Consider the following 23,710-nt stretch of genomic DNA (forward strand, 5'->3'; position numbering starts at 1 on the left):
ATCTAATTGAAGGAAGGAAACATCCTGGTTTTGAACAGATAAGGTTTTCACTGGACCTTTTTCAATCCCTGCTATGTCTGTGTTCTGTGGTTCAACAAACTCAAATTTGGCATTTAATTCTCTCTCCCAACTGGGATTGCAAGACACATTTGCGTAAAACGCTTTCGGAATTCAAATAGAAATGCATTGCAGACCTTTTTGTGGGTGATGGCAGTGCTGTACTCAAGTGCTGTCCCTTCTGTTTTTTTTTTTTGTGGAAGCAGTTGTTACTACTCATCCCATGGAGCATATGCCCAGAGCAAACTTGCCCTCGTGCTGTTCACCTACCAGCTCCAGCATCACCTGACAGCAACGCGATGCCCTGTGACCGCAAATGCGGTGGACCCTGGCGTAGTGAACACAGAACTATATAAGAACCTCAACTGGGCTGGCAAAGTGATTAAGTGGATGACAGCTTGGTTTTTCTTCAAGGTATTGTATTATTTTAATTATTTAATAATAATAATAATAACAGCTTATATACCGCAATACCGTGAAGTTCTATGCGGTTTACAAAAGATTAAGCAAAGGTACAAATTGACCGACTTCAAGAGGGGAAGAAGAAAGAGAAGTAATTAGACAGGAAATTCATTGTTGAGGAGAAAAGTGATCAAAAGGACAGTAGGTCGCTATTGAGAGGAAAGAGATAAGTGGATCAGTTGTCAAGATGTTTTAAGAACAGGTTTCCTAAATTCCTCATAAGTAGAGGGCAAAAGCAATTGTTCTAGGTCTTTACCCCATGATGCTGCTTGGTGCGAGAGAAGGAATTCATGGTGTTTTTTCAGTTTGCAACCTCTCACTGGGGGGGGAAACGAAGTTGGAATGTGAACTTCTCTTGTGTCTGTTGGTTGAGAAGGAGAAAAGGTCAGTAATGTATTTGGGGGCAAGTCCGTGTAATGCTTTAAATTATTTGTGTTTGTGCTTCAAGATTTGGCTTTGTTCCTAACCTAATCTTTGATTTTATATACCGATTCATCCCAACAAGAGGGCTCGACTCGGTTAACAAAATATTAATTAAATATACAAGAGATTAGAGCAGAAACTGTATCTTTTATGCCAAAAATGTTTATCTTTTATGGTTGATTATTTGAGGAAGAAGAGTCATTAGTAAATTTCTGAAATAAATATGTCTTCAATGCTTTACGATAAATGGGTAAATGAGAGAGAACTCTAACTTAAGAAGGAAGGTCATTCCAAATTTTTACGAATAAAAAAGAAAATGATCGACAGAAATTGGCCATCGTTTTTATTCTCATGACAGTGGGAAAGCCAAGTTTAAATTTCTGAGGGCTCCTTGAGTTAGAGATTTCTTGTGAATTAAATGAAACAGAGACCAAAGGAGAAAAAATACCATATAGGATTTTGAAAATTACAGTTGCACACTTAAATTGGATTCTCCAATAGACAGGAAGCCAGTGAAGGGATCTCAATAAAGGTGTGACATGATCATATTTGTTTACCATATATCAATTTGGCCGCCGTATTCTGGATAAGTTGCAGGCTTTTCAAATTGCATTTATTTAAGCCAGTGGTTCTTAACCTTGTTCGAGGTACTGAACCCCACCAGTTTCATATGTGTGTTCACTGAACCCTTCTTTATTGGAAAAATAAAATATGATTGTTACAAATTCAAAACATAGGTATACAGTGAGGGAAAAAATAATATCAATTTTGAAAACAAAAAAGTTCTCCTATATTTCGAATAATAATAACATAATAATGAAATTTACTGCAAATCAGTGTGACTTCTGCTGTTGCCTCTCAGAGGGATTAAAATATTAAGATAGGTATCACACGACGTACCATCACAACAGTTACAATTCGACTACTGTGCGCATCAAATCCCCTGCAGCACAGATAGGCCAAGCGATGTTGCGTGATCACCTGCAGCCAATTATGGACAAGCGGGGCGTATCATCACGAATCATAAGCGCTTCAGTCACGTTCAATCATCTATCAGTTAAATCACAAATTTTGATCAGGAATTGATTGATGTATGTAAGGCGTTAGTTACAGATTGATAGATCAAGAAACCGAGGACACGATCAGTCTTGATCAAAATCACTGAATAACTGATAGATGATTGTACGTGACAGAAGCGCTATATGAGTCGGAGGTGTGTTTTGACCTCTGCCGAACCCGCGAGACTGACTCACAGAACCCCTGGGGTTCGGTCGAACCCAGGTTAAGAACCACTGATTTAAGCAAACATAAAGCGAGTTGCCATAATCCAACTCAGATAGAATAATAGCCTGAACCAGAACTGCAAAATGTTGCTGAAAAAAAAGATGACGTACTCTTCTAAGCATCTTTAGACTGAAAAAGCATTTATTTTGTTACATTATTCTTGGGGGGCATTCCGGAAATTGTCATAATTTTGTAATAGGCCACCTCACCTTTGCAGTAAGTGTGTGCATAAGTTACCGCAATTTACAATGGCAATGTATGCAGATTTGTTCCCTTTGAAAATGATCTCATTAACTACACTGCTCATTTTCAAAGCATATGAACATCTCAAAATGCCCCCCCCCCAAAAAAAAAAAGTCCACCTGCTAAAAAAAAAAAAGTCTAAATTGTGATTTTGGAAAGTCATAATTTGAATTTTTCACACTGCATTTACCCCACCCCCTTTTATCAAGCTGCGCTAGAGGTTTTTAGCATGGGCTGGCAAGGTAAGTGCGGCAAATGCTCCAATGCGCATAAAATTCCTATGCGCTGACGCTCATAGGAATTTTATGAGCATTGGAGCATTTGCCGCACCAGCTTGCACTAAAATCCTCTAGCGCAGATTGATAAAAGGGGGCCCTTTGTCCAAATAGTAAGAAGGCACGTTGTGGCCATGCTTTGGGCGGAGCTAGGGAGGGCCCAAAAAGTAGAATGTCCAACGGCAGCTTTCGGACAGGAAGAAACATCCATGTCTAAAAAGAAGGACTTTTTATCTAGACCTGTTTCAGTCATGTCCAAGTTATAAAAAAGGTGCTCTAATCTAATCTAATTCTTAGTCTTATATACTGTATCATTTCCTAAAATAGGAGCTCGATTCGGTTTACATAATTGGGTCTCAAAGAAAGATCCATTAACATTCACTGGAGCTAGAGCCTAAAAAGCGATGAAACATAGTGGTTTTTAAGGTTTTGTGAAAGATCTGAAGAGACAAACACCATCTAATTTGAGGAGGCAGTTCATTTCATATTGCAGTTAGTAAGTATGGAAAGGAGTGTGAAATTTTACTAATGGACTTTATTCCTCTTAATGATGGACAAGAGCAGCTGACCACTAGAGGAAGTAAGGTGTGACTCCTCCTTAATCCCCCAGTGGCTGTTATCAGGTGTCAGGTCAAAAGCGCGCCGGGACAAAGGCGCGCCCAGACAATTGAGCGCAGCGCGGGGGTGCACACCGCAGAAAATTACTGTTTTTAGGGCTCCGACGGGGGGGCATGGGGGGGAACCCCCCCCCCACTTTACTTAATAGAGATCACGTCGCGTTGTGGGGGGTTTGGGGGGTTGTAACCCCCAACATTTTACTGAAAACTCCACTTTTCCCTGTTTTTAGGGAAACAGTTAAGTTTACAGTAAAATGTGGACGGTTACAACCCCCCAAACCCCCCATAACGCCGGCGCGATCTCTATTAAGTAAACTGGGGGGGCTCCCCAACAAAAACCCCCGTTGGATCCCCTAAAAACTGTAATTTTCTTTGGCGCGCGCCTCCGTCTTGCGCTCAGTTGTCGGCGCGCGCCTTTGTCTTTGGCGGGGTTGTCTATGAACCCTGTTATCACCCTCCCTCTCCCCTGAAAAGGAAACAAAAGGAAAACCAGGTTCTGTCAGCTGCATTATGAGCATTCTGCACAAAGCATAGGGTTGCCAGATTTTCTCTTTGAAAAAAAGAGGATACCTGGCCCCGTCTCATTCCACTCCCAGTCCTGCCCCTGTTCCGCCTGCCCTGTTCCTCCCCCAGCCCCGCCCCCTCACAAACCTCCCAGAGTTCGAAGTCCGCATTTGGAAGCCTTATCTGAAATTCCCTTGTTCTTGCTCAGATGCTCCAATGTAGTTAGTTGTCGTGGTCCAGGCAGGTAGCGTCCAGTGCCAGATTCAATCTTTGCTTAAGGTGTCCCCAGTGCAAAACCCCCCGCCAAAATCCAAAAACAACAAGAGAAAAACTCAAAACATCTTTCTCACGTGTTCCAACAATCCCAGTGCAACAAGTTTAGTTGTCACTCCATATCACTTCCTCTACACGATTTCGTGTTTCACATTTTGCTTCTTCAGGAGGAAGAAAATTGCTCCTGAGAAAAAGAAACTTTCCAGTACTCTCCCCATTTTGGCCGATATAGTGAGGGTCTACGGCCCTTTCTATATTTATTGCCAAATTTTCTGGTCACAGGTTGCCAGTATGTTACTCTCCAGGGAGATGGAGGGCTATGAAGCTGCCAGGGTCCTCACAATGTTGAGCGACTTCTTCATAGGCTCTGCCACACAAGTGTCTCCATTTTATTTCATTGAGGTCCTCATCACAGTTTTGATGGAAATGGCATTGAGGTGTTGACAGATGCCACAACACAGTGGGATCTTTTGGTTGGTGCTGATCTTGCTTTTATGTGTGTGAGGACATGACCAGCAATCGTGCACACACGATCTAGATGAGGGGTGGGCAACTCCGGGCCTCGAGGGCTGGAATCCAATCGGGATTTCAGGATTTCCCCAATGAATCTGCATTGAAAGCAGCGCACGCAAATAGATCTCATGCGTATTCATTGGGGAAATCCTGAAAACCCGATCGGATTCTGGCCCTCGAGGACCGGAGTTGCCCATGTCTGATCTAGATCAGGGATCTCAAAGTCCCTCCTCGAGGGCCGCAATCCAGTCGGGTTTTCAGGATTTCCCCAATGAATCTGCACTGAAAGCAGCGCACGCACATAGATCTCATGCATATTCATTGGGGAAATCCTGAAAACTCGATCGGATTCCGGCCCTCGAGGACCGGAGTTGCCCATGTCTGATCTAGATGCTGCAGTGAGATATGAATTAGGTTGTCTTCTGGTTCTCAGCCTTCTGCTCTAACCATCAGGCCACTCCTTCACTTGGATGTCTTTGTGGCTTTTCTTTTAGGATGGACTTCCTATACTGCCACAGTGATATCCGTGCCCTTCATTTCGACTCGTTCACAGGTTAGACATTTCATTCTGTAAAATGGATGTTCATGCTGGATGTAACCAGTACATGAAAGTCCATTTTGTATTTTAGCACAGTCTGCATATTGGCAGATCTTGTTCTTAAATGCTAGAAGCACCAGCCATGTACTGACTTGGAAGTCCTTATTCTGAGATGGGCATCCTTTCTAAAATGCCATTCTAAATATAGCATTCCTATTTAATACCAAATTGAATGCATCTGAATGACAGGACTACCAAACAGTTATATTGTTAAGACCTAAGTTGTGTAGATGGAGAGTAAGATATCGGTAGGCATGAAGGAAATAGCAGGGAGCCAGAATAATGGGTTTTATGTTCCAGTAATAGTATTTTTTAAGTAATTCTATATAATAATGGTAGCGAATGTTCCTCTCAAAGAGTTGCAAGGTAATGATTTTTTGCCCCTCATGAGATTGTCTTCTATATATTTGGGGGGGGGGGGAGAAAAAGAGTCATTTTTCAAAGCTGCAGCAAAAATGGCCTTAGCGAGCAGATAAGGCCCACATAAGGGTCACGCTAAGGCCATTTCTTTATCAGAGCTTAGTAAAAGGACCCCTCAGTTAGTGCCCCTTAAAAAAATATAGGGGGTCGTTTACTAAGGCGCACTAGCTGAATTAGCATGCGCTAAATATTAACACGCCCATTATATTCTATAGATGCGTTAGCATTTAGCCAACGTTAAATCGGCTAGCACGCCTTAGTAAAATAAAACAACATAGTAACATAGTAACATAGTAGATGATGGCAGATAAAGACCCGAATGGTCCATCCAGTCTGCCCAACCTGATTCAATTTAAATTTTTATTATTTTTTTTTTTTTCTTCTTAGCTATTTCTGGGCAAGAATCCAAAGCTTTACCCGGTACTATGCTTGGGTTCCAACTGCCGAAATCTCTGTTAAGACTTACTCCAGCCCATCTACACCCTCCCAGCCATTGAAGCCCTGAATCTACCACCCCTCAACCTCAAATTATGTCCTCTGGTTTTACCATTTTCCTTTCTCTGGAAAAGATTTTGTTCTACGTTAATACCCTTTAAGTATTTGAACGTCTGAATCATATCTCCCCTGTCTCTCCTTTCCTCTAGGGTATACATATTCAGGGCTTCCAGTCTCTCCTCATACGTCTTCTGGCGCAAGCCTCCTATCATTTTCGTCACCCTCCTCTGGACCGCCTCAAGTCTTCTTACGTCTTTCGCCAGATACGGTCTCCAAAACTGAACACAATACTCCAAGTGGGGCCTCACCAATGACCTGTACAGGGGCATCAACACCTTTTTCCTTCTACTGACTACGCCTCTCTTTATACAGCCCAGAATCCTTCTGGCAGCAGCCACTGCCTTGTCACACTGTTTTTTCGCCTTTAGATCTTCGGACACTATCACCCCAAGGTCCCTCTCCCCGTCCGTGCATATCAGCTTCTCTCCTCCCAGCATATACGGTTCCTTCCTATTATTAATCCCCAAATGCATTACTCTGCATTTCTTTGCATTGAATTTTAGTTGCCAGGCAATAGACCATTCCTCTAACTTTTGCAGATCCTTTTTCATATTCTCCACTCCCTCTTCGGTGTCTACTCTGTTACAAATCTTGGTATCATCTGCAAAAAGGCACACTTTTCCTTCTAACCCTTCAGCAATGTCACTTACATACATATTGAACAGGATTGGCCCCCAGCACCGAACCCTGAGGGACTCCACTAGTCACCTTTCCTTCCTTCGAGCGACTTCCATTAACCACCACCCTCTGGCGTTTGTCCGACAGCCAGTTTCTGACTCAGTTCACCACTTTGGGTCCTAACTTCAGCCCTTCAAGTTTGTTCAACAGCCTCCTATGAGGAACTGTATCAAAGGCTTTGCTGAAATCCAAGTAAATTACATCTAGCATATGTCCTCGATCCAGCTCTCTGGTCACCCAATCAAAAAATTCAATCAGGTTTGTTTGGCACGATTTACCTTTTGTAAAGCCATGTTGCCTCGGATCCTGTAACCCCTTAGATTCAAGGAAATACACTATCCTTTCTTTCAGCAACACTTCCATTATTTTTCCAACAACTGAAGTGAGGCTCACCGGCCTGTAGTTTCCTGCTTCATCCCTGTGACCACTTTTATGAATAGGGACCACATCCGCTCTCCTCCAATCCCCAGGAATCACTCCCGTCTCCAGAGATTTGTTGAACAAGTCTTTAATAGGACTCGCCAGAACCTCTCTGAGCTCCCTTAGTATGCTGGGATGGATCCCATCTGGTCCCATCGCTTTGTCCACCTTCAGTTTTTCAAGTTGCTCATAAACACCCTCCTCCGTGAATGGCGCAGAATCTACTCCATTTTCTCGTGTAACTTTGCCAGACAATCTCGGTCCTTCTCCAGGATTTTCTTCTGTGAACACAGAACAGAAGTATTTGTTTAGCACATTTGCTTTCTCCTCATCACTCTCCACATATTTGTTCCCAGCATCTTTTAGCCTAGCAATTCCATTTTTTATCATCCTCCTTTCACTAATATATCTGAAAAAATTTTTATCTCCCTTTTTTACATTTTTAGCCATTTGTTCTTCCGCCTGTGCCTTCGCTAAACGTATCTCTCTCTTGGCTTCTTTCAGTTTCACCCTGTAGTCCTTTCTGCTCTCCTCTTCTTGGGTTTTTTTATATTTCATGAACGCCAACTCTTTCGCCTTTATTTTCTCAGCCACTAGGTTGGAGAATCATATCGGCTTCCTTTTTCTCTTGTTTTTATTGATTTTTTTCACATAAAGGTCTGTAGCCATTTTTATCGCTCCTTTCAGCTTATACCACTGTCTTTCCACTTCTCTTATGTCCTCCCATCCTAACAGCTCTTTCTTCAGGTACTTTCCCATTGCATTAAAGTCCGTACGTTTGAAATCTAGGACTTTAAGTATCGTGCGGCCGCTCTCCACTTTAGCCGTTATATCAAACCAAACCGTTTGATGATCGCTACTACCCAGGTGAGCACCCACTCGAACATTAGAGATACTCTCTCCATTTGTGAGGACCAGATCCAATATCGCTTTTTCCCTTGTGGGTTCCGTCACCATTTGTCTGAGCAGAGCGTGTTAAATTGATTTATGGCACATCAATCAACTGAGCATGCCTTAATTTGTCAGGTAGCGTCCCTTAAATCAGTTTAGCACACACTAAAAATTCTGTTCTAAATTGAATGATACTGAGGTGGGGGGAAAGCGTGAAAGCCAGAAAAAAAATGATAAAGAAACAAAACTACCCAAATCAGTCTTGCCTGTGCATATCACTAACGGTTTTCCTTTTTGGAGACTGTTAATGCACATAAATTTATCTTTAAAGAGCCTAAACTAAGCTTTAAATAACATTAACATAAAGAGACATTTTTAGGGTTCATAGAGAACGGCGCGAAAGACAAAAGCGCGCGATGACAATTGAGTGCAGTGCGCGCCGCCGCGCCAATCTAAATTACAGTTTTTAGGGGCTCCGACGGGGGTTTTGTTGGGGAACCCCCCCAGTTTACTTAATAGACATCGCGCCGGCGTTATGGGGGGTTTGGGGGGTTGTAACCCTCCACATTTTACTGTAAACTGAACTTTTTCCCTAAAAACAGGGAAAAAGTGAAGTTTTCAGTAAAATGTGGGGGGTTACAACCCCCCCACAACCCTGACAACGCCCCCACAACGCAGCGCGATGTCTATTAAGTAAAGTGGTGGGGTTCCTCCCCCACGCCCCCCCGTCAGAGCGCTAAAAACAGTAATTTTGAGCAGCGCGGCGGCGTGCGCTGCGCTCAATTGTCTGGGCGCGCCTTTGTCCCGGCGCACTTTTGACCTGACACCCATTTTTAGAGCTACAGAAAATGGGAGGCTTCAGAAGAGGGATGCGAAATGGCCGCAAAATGGGCATCTTCAGAGTTGCCTAACGAGGATATGCTGATTCGAAAGCTGGATTATTCGGTCTGTCTTCTGTAGGCTTACTGCCATGAAATATCATACTTGGGGTGCTTTTACTCGAAAATGGGGTAGATTTGAGCGATGGAAGCAGGGTGGGGTGGCTGGAAGGTTGTAAATGGGGGAGGGGGGAGGGGAGCTGTGATAGCTTTTTCTCTGTATCAGTGGGGTAGTTTGGTTGGTGTGGACTGTTTGCAGTGTGTGCTTCTAAACTTGCTTGCATTCTGAGTTGACAATGTATTTGACTTCACTGTTTATGTTAGGGCATTCAATAAAGCTGTTAATAAAAAAAAAAAAAAAAAAAGAAGGGATGCCACTGTAGAGCAAACAAAGAAAGCAGAAGAATAATAACATAGATGGGGAAGAACTGGTGAATAACCAATAGGAAAGGGAAAAAGATAGGAGTGAGAGAAAATGATATGGCGGACTCAGTTGAAAGGAACACAAGTAGGCTGAGAAACAGCGGGCATTCATGTCTGACTGTTACAGAGAGAGGGTGCAAAAGAAATTAAATTTGTTCCGTGCCACAAGGTTTGTGCACACAGCGCTGACAGCTCCACATCTGAGGTGCTTAATTCTCCTGGCACTCTGAATGCAAAGGATGCTCTTCTCTATCCTTCTAGAGTGCCAGAAGACAGCACATCACTGGAGATTAACAAGATGCACACCAAAGCAGAATAAATAAATACGGCAGCTGAAGGCAACAGTTCAACACGATCAAATATGCAGCGATGACTTTCATTTGCAATAGGAAGATTTTTCGTAGGCCAGGAATTGTGTTCAAATCATCTGGCTCAAGAGAGGCAAGCTAGAAGGTTCTGATTGTAATTAGAAAATAAAAAATTTACTTTGAGATGTTTCTCGTGTTAAACATATTATTCCATCTTAGTACATCGGCAAAATGTAGTTTAAGACATTTCCACGTGTAAAGCATGCTTTGCACTCAGAAGTGGCCTGGTGCAAAATTGCCAGGTCAACCTGTATGCACGCAAATTTACCCATTGTTTTAGGAGATGTTCCCAAGAGTGAGGTTGGGAGAGGTGTTTGTACCTATGCACATATGTAAGTAAATTCAAGCATAAGGGCATGTCTTCATCGAGTAATCTGTGCGCTCCAAATAGCATTTGTAAATATAAACAAACCCAAGGTCAGCGGAGAGAGACTGAAGTACTTGGAGGTATAGTAGACTCTCAGTTAACCGGCACATATGGGGATTGATAGATGCCGGATAAATGTAGTTTTTGGTTGCTTGAGAATTATTATTAAAAATAGCCCTAATACTATACCCCATACTGTGCCATACCATAAACTGTTCTAGACAAACTACCGGCCATGTAGTAGGCAAAGCATGGGCATATTCAGGTGTGGCGTGCCAAGTTTACACTTAAATTTCTGCTAGAAATTTATTTTATTGTTTGATCGTAAAGTATTACAGTATTTCTTTGATTTTTCTTGCTGGTTGCTTGGGTTCCGGTTAACAGAGAGTCTACTGTGTTTTGGAATGAGTAGGGTTACCAGATTTTCCCAAAGGAAAATCTGAACCTATGGCCATGCCCCCAGCCCTGCCCAGTTCCATCCACGTCCCACCTGCATCCCGCCCCCAGCCCTGCCCCCCTTAACCTGTTCTTGAGTCGGGACGATATGGTGCACATGTGACGTCACCACGTTGCATCCGCGCGTTTGTGGTCTAGCAGTGAAGCAGGGCAGGAGCAATCTCCTACACGCCTGCCCTGTGCAGAACTGGGAACAAAAATGACTGCCTTGAGTTCCCGTGGTCTCGCGGGAACTCCCAGCAGCCATTTATATTCCCAGCTCTGCACCGGGCAGGAGCATAGGAAGATCACTCCCACCCCGCTTCACCACTAGACCACTAGGCTTTAAAAAGTAAGCACAGTGGAGAGGTCTGGGAGGCAGGAGGGAGGAGGGGTGGGGGGTCAGAGTCGGCCCTAAAGTTATTTGTGATTTTTCTATATTCGCGGGCTGGCTCTGCCCCTAACCTCCGCGAATCTGGAGGGAGACGTAATTTTTTTAAAATCATTTTTAAATTGTCTTTTAATGGCATTTTCAATAAACGGTGCCGATTAATCATAGGGTGATTGACTATATACTCATTCTGCACCAGGATTAGCTTGCCACACACTCTAAAAAAATCAATTTAACTTTGAGTTTAGCCTCCCATCTGTTTATCCCAAAGCACGTTGACCATCCATCTTATCCTCATCTAATATCTATATTTGACCCATCAGCTGCAGGATAAGCTGTATTATAGAAAAGCATTAGCGTCATGTCTGTGTTATTTGAATGTTCTGAATTGTGCTTTATAGATGCTTCATAAGTATTATGTCTCCCTTTTAGTATGAATTATATCTCTCTTATGTGAATTATATCTCTTATATGCATTTCAGTGCTGTTAATATGTATATTTTTGAACTGTTTCATGGTAGTCCTATTAACCTTTTCCAAAAATGTCGTTGCCATCGTATATCCCATACTAATAAAGAGCCAGGAACACAAAATATTTGAATTTACAGACTTATGACTTATTTACATTATGTTTACAATAGCCGTAAATGATAACGGTGAATAATACAAAACTTTGCTAAAATAACTACGATCGGAACCAGCGTAACATAAAATGTATTATGATAGGAAAAGGTTAAGTTTCAGTTTACTGGTTTTGACTTTATCTCATTCATTGTATTTATGTTTGTATTTGGTCTTTTTACTACTCATGCTGTTAACAAAACTGTAAATTTTGTGTTGGAATTATACCTGCTGTACACTAGAGAATGACACGGTGACAAAATTCATCACCATTCCCGTCCCCACGGATAACCGCGGTAAACCATCTTCATGTCATTCTTTAAGGAGGGAGGGAAGAATCAGAGTATGAATGGCCACAACCATTGACCCGCAAGCTTTGCTTTGAAGAATGCTGGTGTAGAAGGATTGAGGTTGAAACAGACACTACAGAATGACAGTCTCTGGTATCCAGAGCAGATATTGTGATGTCATAATGCCTCATTCCACCAGTGCCTAAGAGTCAATCACATCAGTGATGTCACAATGGCTTCATTATCCTTGGCTCACATAAGAATCAGAGTATGAATGGCCACAACCACTGACCCGCAAGCTTTGCTTTGAAGAATGCTGGTGTAGAAGGACTGAGGCTGAAATAGACACTAAAAAATGACATGGGATTATTTCCCGCGGTTATCCGCGGGGACGGGGACGGTAATGAATTTTGTCACCGTGTCATTCTCTACTGTACACCACCTTGGGTGAATCTCTTTATAAAGGCAGTTAATAAACCCCAATAAATAAATACGTTGGTTTTTTTTAAGTTAGTACAAAATACTGATGCCTAACTCAATCCATGCCTACACTCTGTCCCTAACCATGCCTACTTTTTATGTGGACGCCTGCATCCAAGATGTAGTCACCTTCCGAGTTAGGTGCCTGTTGGCAAACTAATCCCCCTTTTATGTAGCGGCGATGAAAAAGCCTATCGCGGCTTAATCAGTTTTCAACGGCACTTTCAATTATCAGTGCCAATTTTTTTTAAAAAAATTGTTAGGTGCCTACATTTCTCCACCCATGTCTATGTAGATGCGCTAACTTAGGGTTATCATATGGCTCCAGAACAAGGAGCCACAACTGGAACAGGAGATACTATCTTCCCAAAGTAGAAAGGCAAGAAAAACAGCAACGGTGACCTGAGATACTCAATATCTTTATTAGTTCAATCAAGACTCGACACTTACGTGTTTCGGCCTCAATGGCCTGCTTCAGGAGTCTGAATCTTGTATTGATAGCATTAAATAATGTCACCAATATAAATGGCCTTATTGCTATTGATCTTGAAATGAATAAAAAAAAAATTATGAAACGTCTGCTCTAACTAATTCCAGATAGTATACCAGCTGCTGATACTGCTCGAAATGAAATTCTGGGTTAACAGCAGAAATTTAATTATTTTTTATTCATTTCAAGATCAATAGCAATGAGGCTATTTATATAGGTGAAATTGTTTAATATTATCAATACAAGATTCAGACTCCTGAAGCAGGCCATTGAGGCCAAAACACGTATGTGTCGCGCCTTGATTGAACTCAAGTTTCAAGTTTATTAAAAGATTTTTTAAACCGCTTATTCAGGTTTCTAAGTGGTTTACAATATAAAATTACATAAAAACACATAAGAACATGGGATACTAAATAACATCAAAATCTAAGTAAAATCTCTGATAAAATGTACGGACCTACTTCAAACAATAGGGTAGTGGGGAAGAACTACAATTATTATAGAAAAGGTGTAACATAAAAGGGAAAAAACAGTAGGAATGGGATGGTAACAATTTTCTTTTAGTTTTGTCCTTAAAAGGACAGTTGTTATTCAAATGCGTCTTGGAACAAGAATGTTTTTAACTGCGCTTTAAATCGGACTCGCTACGTAAGTGGTTAGGTAGTGAATTCCATAAAGTAGGGTCGGTAACAGCAAAGTTATCGGAGCGCAACGTATTCATTGATAGTGAGCATCTCGGGCCGCCTTTGCTGTTTTTCTTGCCTCCAGAACAAGGAGGACAGATCGAGACATCCAGGTTTTACTTCCATTGCTTTGAATGGAAGTAAAACCTGGATGTCTCAATCCGTCCTCCTTTTTCTGGAGCCATAGGGTAACCCTAGGAATGCCTACTCTCCATCCATGAAACACCCCTCTCAAAAAAAAAGAAAAATTATTTAGTACGCAGTTTTCCACACTACCATAGGACGCCTGACTGCGTCTCGTGATACTCCATTTTCTGCTGCGTTAGGCGTACGTTAGTGCCTAAGGCAGCATAATTAAAGGACCCCAAAGTTAGTTTCCATAGGGAAGGGGTAAAACGCGGACCTGACGGACCTCGCGGATCTAAACCCGCACGTCCTTAAAAATCTGAGGTCCGTGCCACTTGTAGTTAGTTTCTGGCTCTGACAGACCTCGGTGACAATTTAGCGCTGACGGATCCGTCTCAGCATAGGGAGGGGAAAGTATTAGGATCCGTCAGCGCTACAATGTCATCGAGGTCTGTCAGAGCCGATTTACTGGGGCTGCAGGAAACCGGTTTAAAGGATTCGTTTTAGAGCCGCTCCAGCACTAGTCTCTGGCTCTGACAGACCTCGGTGACATTTTAGCGCTGACGGATCCTAATACTTTTCCCTCCCCTATGCTGAGACGGATCCGTCAGCGCTAAATGGTCACCGAGGACTGTCAGAGCCAGAAACTTAACTACAAGCGGCACGGACCTCGGATTTTTAAGGACGTGCGGGTTTAGATCTGCAAGGTCCGTCAGGTTCGCGTATTACCCCTTCCCATTTCCATACATTTTGTGGCAGTCTGCCTTAAAACTGGCTATGTGCTCCGTGACCTAGTCCTTTTTTGTTTTATCACATCAACAGATAACTTCTATTAAATGCTAAAAACTTTTCATTAGCAAGCAAAACAAAACTGCAGATCTGTACAAGACGTAGGCAAATTTTATTAATGACAAAAAATGATATGCAAACCCTTTTACCAATTACCAATCAAGGGACCCGACACGGTCCGTGTTTCGGACACACCTTCGTCAGGGGTCCATGGTAAAAGTAGAGGGAGAAAACAAAAAAAATCACAGAAATACTGTATAGTGGTAGCAAAACTTAAGCGACGTCACAATCCGTCACTGTAAAAAGCCTACGTCTTGTACAGATCTGCAGTTTTGTTTTGCTTGCTCTCGGTTGTTTTAGACTGCAGTTTAGGTTGGACCTTCTTTTGTTTTTTTGCTTCGTAAAAACTTTTCATTCTCATTTCTCCACCCATGAGCCTGGAAAAGACATGTTGCAAAACCACTTCAAACTGCCTGTTTGCGAGAATGAAAATGTATGAACTGGTCGGTTGATGCAGCAAGGCAGCCTTATTTTTAATGTTTGTGTGGGCTGGAAGTTTCTTTGAATAAAACCCCTCAGGGAGATTTGTGCTGAGTCAAACTGCAAATCAGGATTATGCACACTAGGGATTCTTTGGTGTTCAACTTTGCAATTGAATTTGAAAAATATTCCACACAATTCTTGCCTAAAAGTTCTTTTGCAATAGAAGCGTTTGCATGCTGTTGGATTTAGCTGATTGATTAGCCTAATATACTCCCTTTCTGAACTGTTTTCACTTTGAAGTTTGGTTGCTTGCGTGTACAAAAAAAAAAATGCTAATTTATAAATGTTCCCATTGAGCAATGGCTGAGTCTCGTTCTTTTTCAGGAACTGTGATCGTTGTCCCTATAGCATCTCCCAACCTTGGCTGAGCCAAGGAATTAAACTCAGATTCAAACTGTAAGTTTAAATGCCTCTGCAGGCTGCATCCCAGAAGTAATTTTTTCAATGAGCCATTATTCTCACTTGCATTATAGAGCCCTTATACTAAAGCTTAGTTTATGTTAACGTCGGTGTACCAGACGTCTGGGAAAACCTGGACATGTCCACTTTTTAGAAGACTGTTTAGGCGCCCGAAGGAATTTCCAAAACCTGGCAGTTTGTCCGGGTTTTGGAAGTCCTAAGCTCGGAGGCCATGTCTGGAAGGTCTCTGCGCGTACATGGCCTACCATCACCTTGATGACATCATGCGTACAGGCGCATGCGTGTGACATTGTGTTGACATCCACCCATGCATGAAGGCTTCCGAATGAGGCCTTTGAACTCGGGGGGTTCGTGTGGGGGTAGGGCTGGGGAGGATTTGGGCAGAGCCGGAAGTACAATGGGGCAGAACAGGGCAGGGCCTGGTGTCTTTTTTCCAAAGAGAAAATCTGGCAATGCCTAACTCAACCCATGCCCAAACTCCACCCCTAACCATGTCTACTTTTTCTGTAGGTACTTCAGTATGGATGCCTATATCTAAGATGTAGTCATCTTCCGAGTTAGATGCCTATTGGCAAACTAATCCCCCTTTTACAAAGATAAATAGGCAGAATTCTTCCTGTAGATTAGTAACCCCATATCATATCATATATGTTTGTGTGTGTGTTTGTGTATATGTACACACACACACAAACATATACAGTGATACCTTGGTTTATGAGCATAATTCGTTCCAGAAGCATGCTTGTAATCCAAAGCACTCGTATATCAAAGCTTATTTCCCCATAGGAAATAATAGAAACCCAGATGATTCATTCCACAACCCAAAAACTAATGGATAAAATAAAAAGGAGAAAGACGCCGAGCCGCCAGAAGAGGAGGAAGAGGAGAAGAACCGCAGCCTGGGTGGCTCCCCGGCACTGCTGCTGTTGTCTTAGCAGCTGCCGTTGCTTCCAGAGCTGGGCTCGGTACTGCTGCAGAAGCCGGCGTGACATTGCTGTGTGGAGCAGAAGCGGTGTTCGCCATGCTTTCCCAGGCCTATAACAGTGGTGGTGGTGGTGGAGGAGGGCCTTACAGCTCCGCAGCGTCCCAGTGCACACCCCATTACTTGCAGGAACATAAACACCCCCAGCACCGGCCGGACTGGTCACACGCGCCAACCCCGCCTCCCGGAGCTCCAAATGCGCATAGTACAGGAGCTCTAACCAGGCGCGCAAGCTGCACAGAAATAGCCCCGCCTCGAGCGAAAGCGTGCACTGTCCCATCTCCGGAGGAAGGCGCGCTCGCTTACGTGCTCACCAGTACCTTCCTCAGATCCCGTCACCTCGTAACAAGGACGCACTCCCTGCGGGAAGAAGTGTAGAGTAGATATTTTACTGCTTGTTTTGCGAGTCTGCGCTCATTTTGCGAGTTAAAATTTGCTGGCGTATTTTGCAGAAAACACTCGCAAACCATGTTATTTGCAAACCGAGGTTTGACTGTATATTATATTGTATTACGCATTATTCTCGCATAGGTGGATACAAAATTATTCATTTAACAATCATTAAAATAAAAAGTTTTAAATAATTTTCTAATAATATAAGAAGAAGAAACTTTTCTTATTGCAGTTGGCAGATCATTCCAAAGCTTTAGTCCTATAAACTCAAAAGATTTTATTCATCCAAAGATTTCAAACGACCATATGAACTTATATAGAATACCCAAGTCTCAATGACTGTTTATACCAGGAAGTAGCTCTGTTTATTGGGAAATTCATATTCTTCAATTAAAACCTTCTGGAATGGGTTCCTTACAACTACTGAAGTACTCAAATATTTACCTAGCTATGAAATCATAACTCAATGTATGGGAATCTGGTTATCTTCCAGGTAATAAACTTGGCCAGGAGAAATAACGATTTTGAGGAATATGATCAATTGTATAATAGAAAAGTGCAGAATATGGTCATTTGTTCAAATCATTCGAGCATGATTTTGAAAACATAAACGTGTAAAATATCATGGATAATTAATTTGAAGGACAGTAAGAAAGCCAAAATGCATTAAAAGGAAATTACTTCTTTTCCAAGATTATCATAGCCTGTTTTAGACTGCTTAACCCATATAGAAAGTATAACTAACTTTAAAAATAATACAGTAGTCAAATTGTAAAGCCATATCTCAGCTGACCAAAAATGAAATGACTGCATGTTGACGATGACAATTGTTTACATGAATTTATAGAAGCCAGTGCAGATTACAAGAAACCACCAGCCATGTAACAACTTATTCTAATACTAGTGTTTTAGCCCGTTACATTCGTTGCAGTAACGGGTGCTAGAATAGCCCCACCTATACCCTGACCGTGACTCTGACCCCTCCCATGCCCCGCCTCTATCATGCCCGGACCCTGCCTCCCACTGATCCCAGTCCCACCACCTCACCTTTCACCATTTCCTTTGTACCCTTTTGGCCCTCCTGACAGGGTCTATACTTACCCGAGGCGGCAGCAGCAGTCCTGACGTACCAACCTTTCCTCCCTCAGTGCCCCAAAGCAGCAGTGGTCCTACCATTTCCATCTCTCCCTTTCCCCCTTTCACACCCTCTACCATCTCTCTCTGACCCTGTTTCACCTCTTTTGCCATCATTCCCTTTCCTGTCCCCCCTCTGTCCTTCCCCAAGACCATCTCTCTCTCCTGCCCCCTCCACACTCCCTGAAATCTATCTCTCCCTATCCCCTACCATCTCTCCTGGTCCCCCTAGTAGCCCCTCTGTCCTTCTCATCCATCTGTTTCTGTATCTCTCTATCCTCACCTCCTGCCTCTGCGGAGCTCTCGCAGGTCCTCCTCGTCCTCCTCCAGCCAGGCTTCAGCCATCTTCCGCCGCGGCCTGTAGCCGCCGACAGCCGCCGCGGACGATATCCGCCTCGGGGGATTCTTGCGCATGCTCACTCCTACCTGCGGTGCCCTATAGTGCACGGAAAACGGGAGCACGCAGGTGGGAGTGCGCATGCGCGCTTAGGGCTTTATTATATTAGATGAAAGTGGTGATCCTCTAGCTGACCTCTTTGGCAACAACAATCCCACACACACGAGTTACCCCCTTCCCCTAGAAAAGGGGTAGGCAATTCCGGTCCTCAAGAGCCGGAGCCAAGTCAGGTTTTCAGGATATCCACAATAAATATGCATGAGATAGATTTGCATCTCAAGGAGGCAAATCTATCTCATACTTATTCATTGTGGAGATCCTGAAAACCTGACCTGGCTCCAGCTCTCGAGGACCTGAATTGCCTACTCCTGCCCTAGAAGAAAGACTCCCTCCACCACCACTTAATACCATAGCAGCAATGAGCTCCTCCACACACCCCTGGCAGATCCCTTGCCTTCCAATCCCCATCCCCATTCTCAGCCTAACTAGGGTCTAGTTCAGGGCCGGAATCCAGTCAGGTTTTCAGGATTTCCCCATGAATATGCATTGAAAGCAGTGCATGCAAATAGATCTCATGCATATTCATTGGGGAAATCCTGAAAACCCAACTGGATTCCAGCCCTCGGACCAGAGTCGTCCACCCCTGGTCTAGTGGAATAGACACGAACCCTACTTGTTTCTGCTGTTATAACCCCAAGTTTTAAAATGACCACCTTGACCCCCTAGCAATAATCTTGTGATGTTCCTACTAGGGGTAAGGCTGTATTTATAAATTTGCTTCCCCAGAATCTCCCAGTGAAAAGCAAAAATAACTTTTTCACTTCAGTTTGCCCAGATCATATGTATTTTATAATGTGTGTATAGGGCTGGTTCAGATGTCTGTCCAGTCTCAGTCCTTAGGAATGCCTAGCCACATAAGCTGAAATTTACTAAAGTATGCATATTAATACATTTCATTTGTTCTAAGCCCCATTTTGCGCAGTGGGATCTACTTACTAGTAATGTGCATGAATGTAAGTTAGTAAATCTAGTCCAGCTGGTGTAAATATTGACATCCAACTTTTGATTTGGAAATGGGCTCTAAGGGGCAGATTCTGTATAGGACGCTGGTCTCAGCAGCCGCCTAAGAAGCAGCTGAGAATCGCACACCGGCGTCCTATATAGAATCATGTCTGCCCTAACCCCAGATTCTCTAACTGGCTCCCATGTCACCGGTGCCAGCTAGAGAATTGCACCTGCTTGATCGAGGGGTCCCTTGCTATCATCTGATCACAGCAAGGGAATCCCTGATCAGCTAAACTGGCAGGCCTCCCTGAAGCTGCAGCTTCAGGGAGGTCTGCTGACTCAGCTGTTCGGGGAGAAAATACTCCTGCCGCGATCAGCTGAGCATCTGCGGCAGGGGACCCCCCCCCCCAATATGTACCACAAAATTGGTAGGAGGGATGCCCACCCTCTCAGAACCCTGCCACCCCCACCCCACCCTTCCCTTCCCAAAGTAGCCCAGCAAGTAGGATGCCCATTCCTTCCTGCCGCAGAACCCCTAAACCCCTCCCCCCCGCTCTCATGGGAGGATCCTTAGATATCTGAGCCAATCAGGGCCTTAGGCCATTCCCTGGTGCATCCCAGAATATACTGGGAAGGGGAAGGCCCACCATTTTGGAGTGGCAGGCCTACCAGCCGGAGGGAGTAAGCTCCCTCCAGCCAGATTTTCTTTTAAGAGGTACGGGGGTAGAGGTGTCAGGATCGACTTAGGGATGTGGGGTGGGTGTCTGCAGGTTTAGGGGGTGTCAGGAGGAGTTAAGGTTCACAGGGTGTCAGGGGTTCTGGGGGATCGACAGCAGGAGGGAGTGGGCATCCCTCCTGCTGGGCTGCTTTGGGGAGAATGGCAGGGGTTCGGGGGGTGGCAGCAGGACTCCCATGGGAGGGGCCTTAGGTATCTGGCCAATCAGAGTCTTAGGCCACTCCCAGTGCATCTCAGGATGCATCAGGAAGAGGAAGGCCTGCCATTTTGGAATGGCAGGCCTGCTGGTCAGAGGGTGTAAGCATCCCTCCAGCCGGACTTTCTCCTATGAGGTATAGGGGGTGTCGGGGTAGACCTAGGAATGCGGAGTTTTGGGGGGTGGCAGGAGGGAATGGGCAGCCCTCCTGCCAGTCTTCAACGGGGAGTCAGGGACAGGAGGGAGTGGGCAGCCCTCTTGCCTGGCTGCTTTGGGGGAGGGGCAGGGGTTTGGGAGCAGGAGGAAGTGGGCATCCCTCTTGCCAGGCTGCTTCGGGGGGATGCAGTGGTTCAGGGGCAGGAGGGATGCTGATTTTAGTGGGACTTGTTGGGGGTCCCCTGCTACAGCTGCTCCTTTGCCGTGATCAACTGATGGCAAGTGATCTCTCGTTCAGGCAGGCACATTTCTCTAACCAGTGCCTGTGACATGGGCGCCAATTAGAGAATCGGGGCGATTAGGCAGGATTAGGCGTCTGTCTTTTAGGGCAGACGTGATTCTGTATAGGACTCCAGTATGCGATTCTCAGCTGATTCTTAGGCGGCTGCTGAGACTGGTATCCTAATCTAATCTAATCCTTAGGTTTGTATACCGCATCATCTCCACGTTCGTAGAGCTCGACGCGGTTTACAGTAGGAGAAATAGGAAGGAACTACAACATAGGGTTAGAGGTTAGAAGTGTGAAGAAAATTTAGAGGACTTGGGATGCCAAGATATAAGAGTTTCTTTGATTCCTAAGTTGGAGGGAGACTTACATTTTTTGAGAAAAGCCAGGTTTTCAGATGTTTGCGGAAAACTTGGAGAGAGCTCAAGTTCCGAAGAGGGGAGGTAAGGTTGTTCCAGAGCTCAGTGATTTTGAAGTGGAGGGAGGTCACTAGCTTTCCTGTGTGGGAAATGCCTTTTAGCGAGGGGAAGGATAGTTTTAATTTGTGGGAGGATCTGGTGGTATTAGGGTTTGAGGAATTCCAAGAAAGAGGGATAAAGGGAGGGAGGATACCATATAGGATTTTGAAAGTTAAACAGGCGCATTTACAGTGGACCCTGGCAATTATCGGAAGCCAGTGGAGCTTGGCCAGGAGCGGGGAGACATGGTCAAATTTACTTTTAGCGAAGATGAGCTTGGCCGCAGCATTCTGAATCAGTTGGAGTCTGTGTATCCTATACAGAATCTGACCCTAAATGTCTTCAATTTTCAGTCACATTGTCAAGACATATATATATTTTTAATCGGGATTTGTACCAAGGAATGCCAACACATGGTTAATGTATCCCACTGATAAATCTTCAGTTTGGTTTCTCCATGTTGCATTTTCAGTTTAAAAATATTCAGACCTTGAGAAGACCATTTAACACATACTCAGTTTCAATGAGAATTAACAAAGCCTTGAAGAGTGGAATAGCTCGCAGATATTCCAAATGATAAATGTCATTGTCTGTCTAAATTACAGACTTGAAACCTTGCAATTATCATCCAGTTAATATACCCATCAATCAAAGTAAGGGCAAAGAGGTGATACAGGTGACAAGCAATCATCTCACCTTCACTCTAAGCAATAAATGTCCTTCAAACAGATTTGCTAATGATAAAACCCGTCAACCGAGGTCTGTCACAGCGGCCTTTATTTATTTTTTATAAAACACACTGGGGTGTATTTATTTATTTATTTTTTATTTCTATACCGTTTTAATGCAAAACGGTTCACAAGGGGTTACATACATAAAATGTTAAAAGTCTATACAAAATAAGAAGATAAGAACATAAGCATTGCCTCTGCCGGGTCAGACAAGGGGTCCATCATGCCCGGCAGTCCGCTCCCGCGGCGGCCCTCCAGGTCCATGACCTGAAAGTTTTCCCTACCTAACCTAAAATGTCCATACCCTATTCGCTCAATGTCCTGTAAGGTAAACCTCTATCTGTACCCTGTTATCCCCTTCGCTTCCAGGAAGTCATCCAGTCCCTTTTTGAACCCCAGAATTGTACTCTGTCTTATCACCTCTCTGGGAAGCACATTCCAGGTGTCTACTACCTGTTGAGTGAAGAAGAACTTCCTTGCATTCGTTATGAATCTGTCTCCTCTCAGTTTTTCTGAATGACCTCTTGTTTTAGTTGTCCCTGCTAGTCTAAAGAATCTGTCCCTCTCCACCTTCTTTATGCCTTTCATGATTTTATAAGTCTCTATCATGTCCCCTCTCACTCTCCGCTTTTCCAGGGTAAAGAGCCCCAGCCTGTCTAACCGTTCGGCATATGAAAGGTTCTCCATACCCTTTATCATCCTCGTTGCTCTCCTCTGGACCCTCTCGAGTATTGCCATGTCCTTCTTGAGGTATGGCGACCAATATTGGACGCAGTATTCCAGATGTGGGCGCACCATTGCTCGATACAGTGGCAGGATAACTTCCTTCGTTCTGGTAGTGATACCTTTTTTGATAATGCCCAACATTCTGCTCGCTTTTTTTGAGGCCGCTGTACATTGCGCCGCCGGCTTCATTGTGTTATCCACCAATACCCCCAGATCTTTTTCTTGGCTGCCTTCCCCGAGTACCCTCCCTCCCATCGTTTAGCTGTACATGGAGTTCCCCTTCCCTATGTGCAAGACCTTACATTTCTCCACATTGAAGCTCACCTGCCATTTTTTTGCCCACTCACTCAGTTTGACATAGTCATAGTCAGTGTAGCGTAAATTCAGTATAGTATAAATCAATTGTTCAGAAAAATGCATTAACAAATAGCTGCATCTTCAACATTTTCCTAAAAGAATTCCTCTCTCCACATTTTCGAATTTGGCCAACAAGGCCATTCCATTGCTTAACTCCTGCACATGTAAAAGTCATAGCGTTCGTATCTACATGTTTAGGATTGGCCTTTGTTTTCAACAATAGAGCACCTGCAGAACGCAGGGACCTTTTTGGTTGATAACGAGACATCATATTCTTAAAAATTTCAGGCATCGTATTGTTGTGGAGAGTGGAATGTGTCTTCTCCATGCTGGTCTCTCTGTTCCTCACGAGACCCCCCTCAGTCCTAGATGTCACTGTATTTAGAAAGGAAACCTCAAGCTATGTTTTTTTTTCTTCCAGAACTTGATTACTTTAGTATTAGGTTGAGCTTTGTTTAGTGATATCAGATCAATTGCTTTTTTTCCTTCATCTTTAAAGAAAAACTGTGGGTAGGGGATGGAATTAAGGGGGGTGTAGATAAGATTGAATTAATTCATATGGAAATTAAATTTGAAAGAATGATTTAAATTTATATGAAATTTATTGTAATTCTTATTGTATTGAATGTATTTTTG

General features: G+C 43.7%; 1 protein-coding gene across 3 annotated transcripts in view; it reads left to right on the plus strand.

Moving 5' to 3' along the window:
* ZBED1 (zinc finger BED-type containing 1) overlaps positions 1–23,710 on the plus strand; it is a 404,682-nt gene that overhangs the window by 358,616 nt on the left and 22,356 nt on the right. For 2 of the 3 annotated variants that reach the window (XM_033947481.1, XM_033947483.1), the window contains exon 6: positions 261–471. In XM_033947481.1, the coding sequence (XP_033803372.1) occupies positions 261–471 (211 nt within the window). The remainder of the gene's footprint in view (positions 1–260; positions 472–23,710) is intronic. The other variant, XM_033947482.1, reaches the window with a different exon arrangement.

Source organism: Geotrypetes seraphini, chromosome 6, assembly GCF_902459505.1.
Source record: "Geotrypetes seraphini chromosome 6, aGeoSer1.1, whole genome shotgun sequence".
NCBI classification, from domain to species: domain Eukaryota; kingdom Metazoa; phylum Chordata; class Amphibia; order Gymnophiona; family Dermophiidae; genus Geotrypetes; species Geotrypetes seraphini.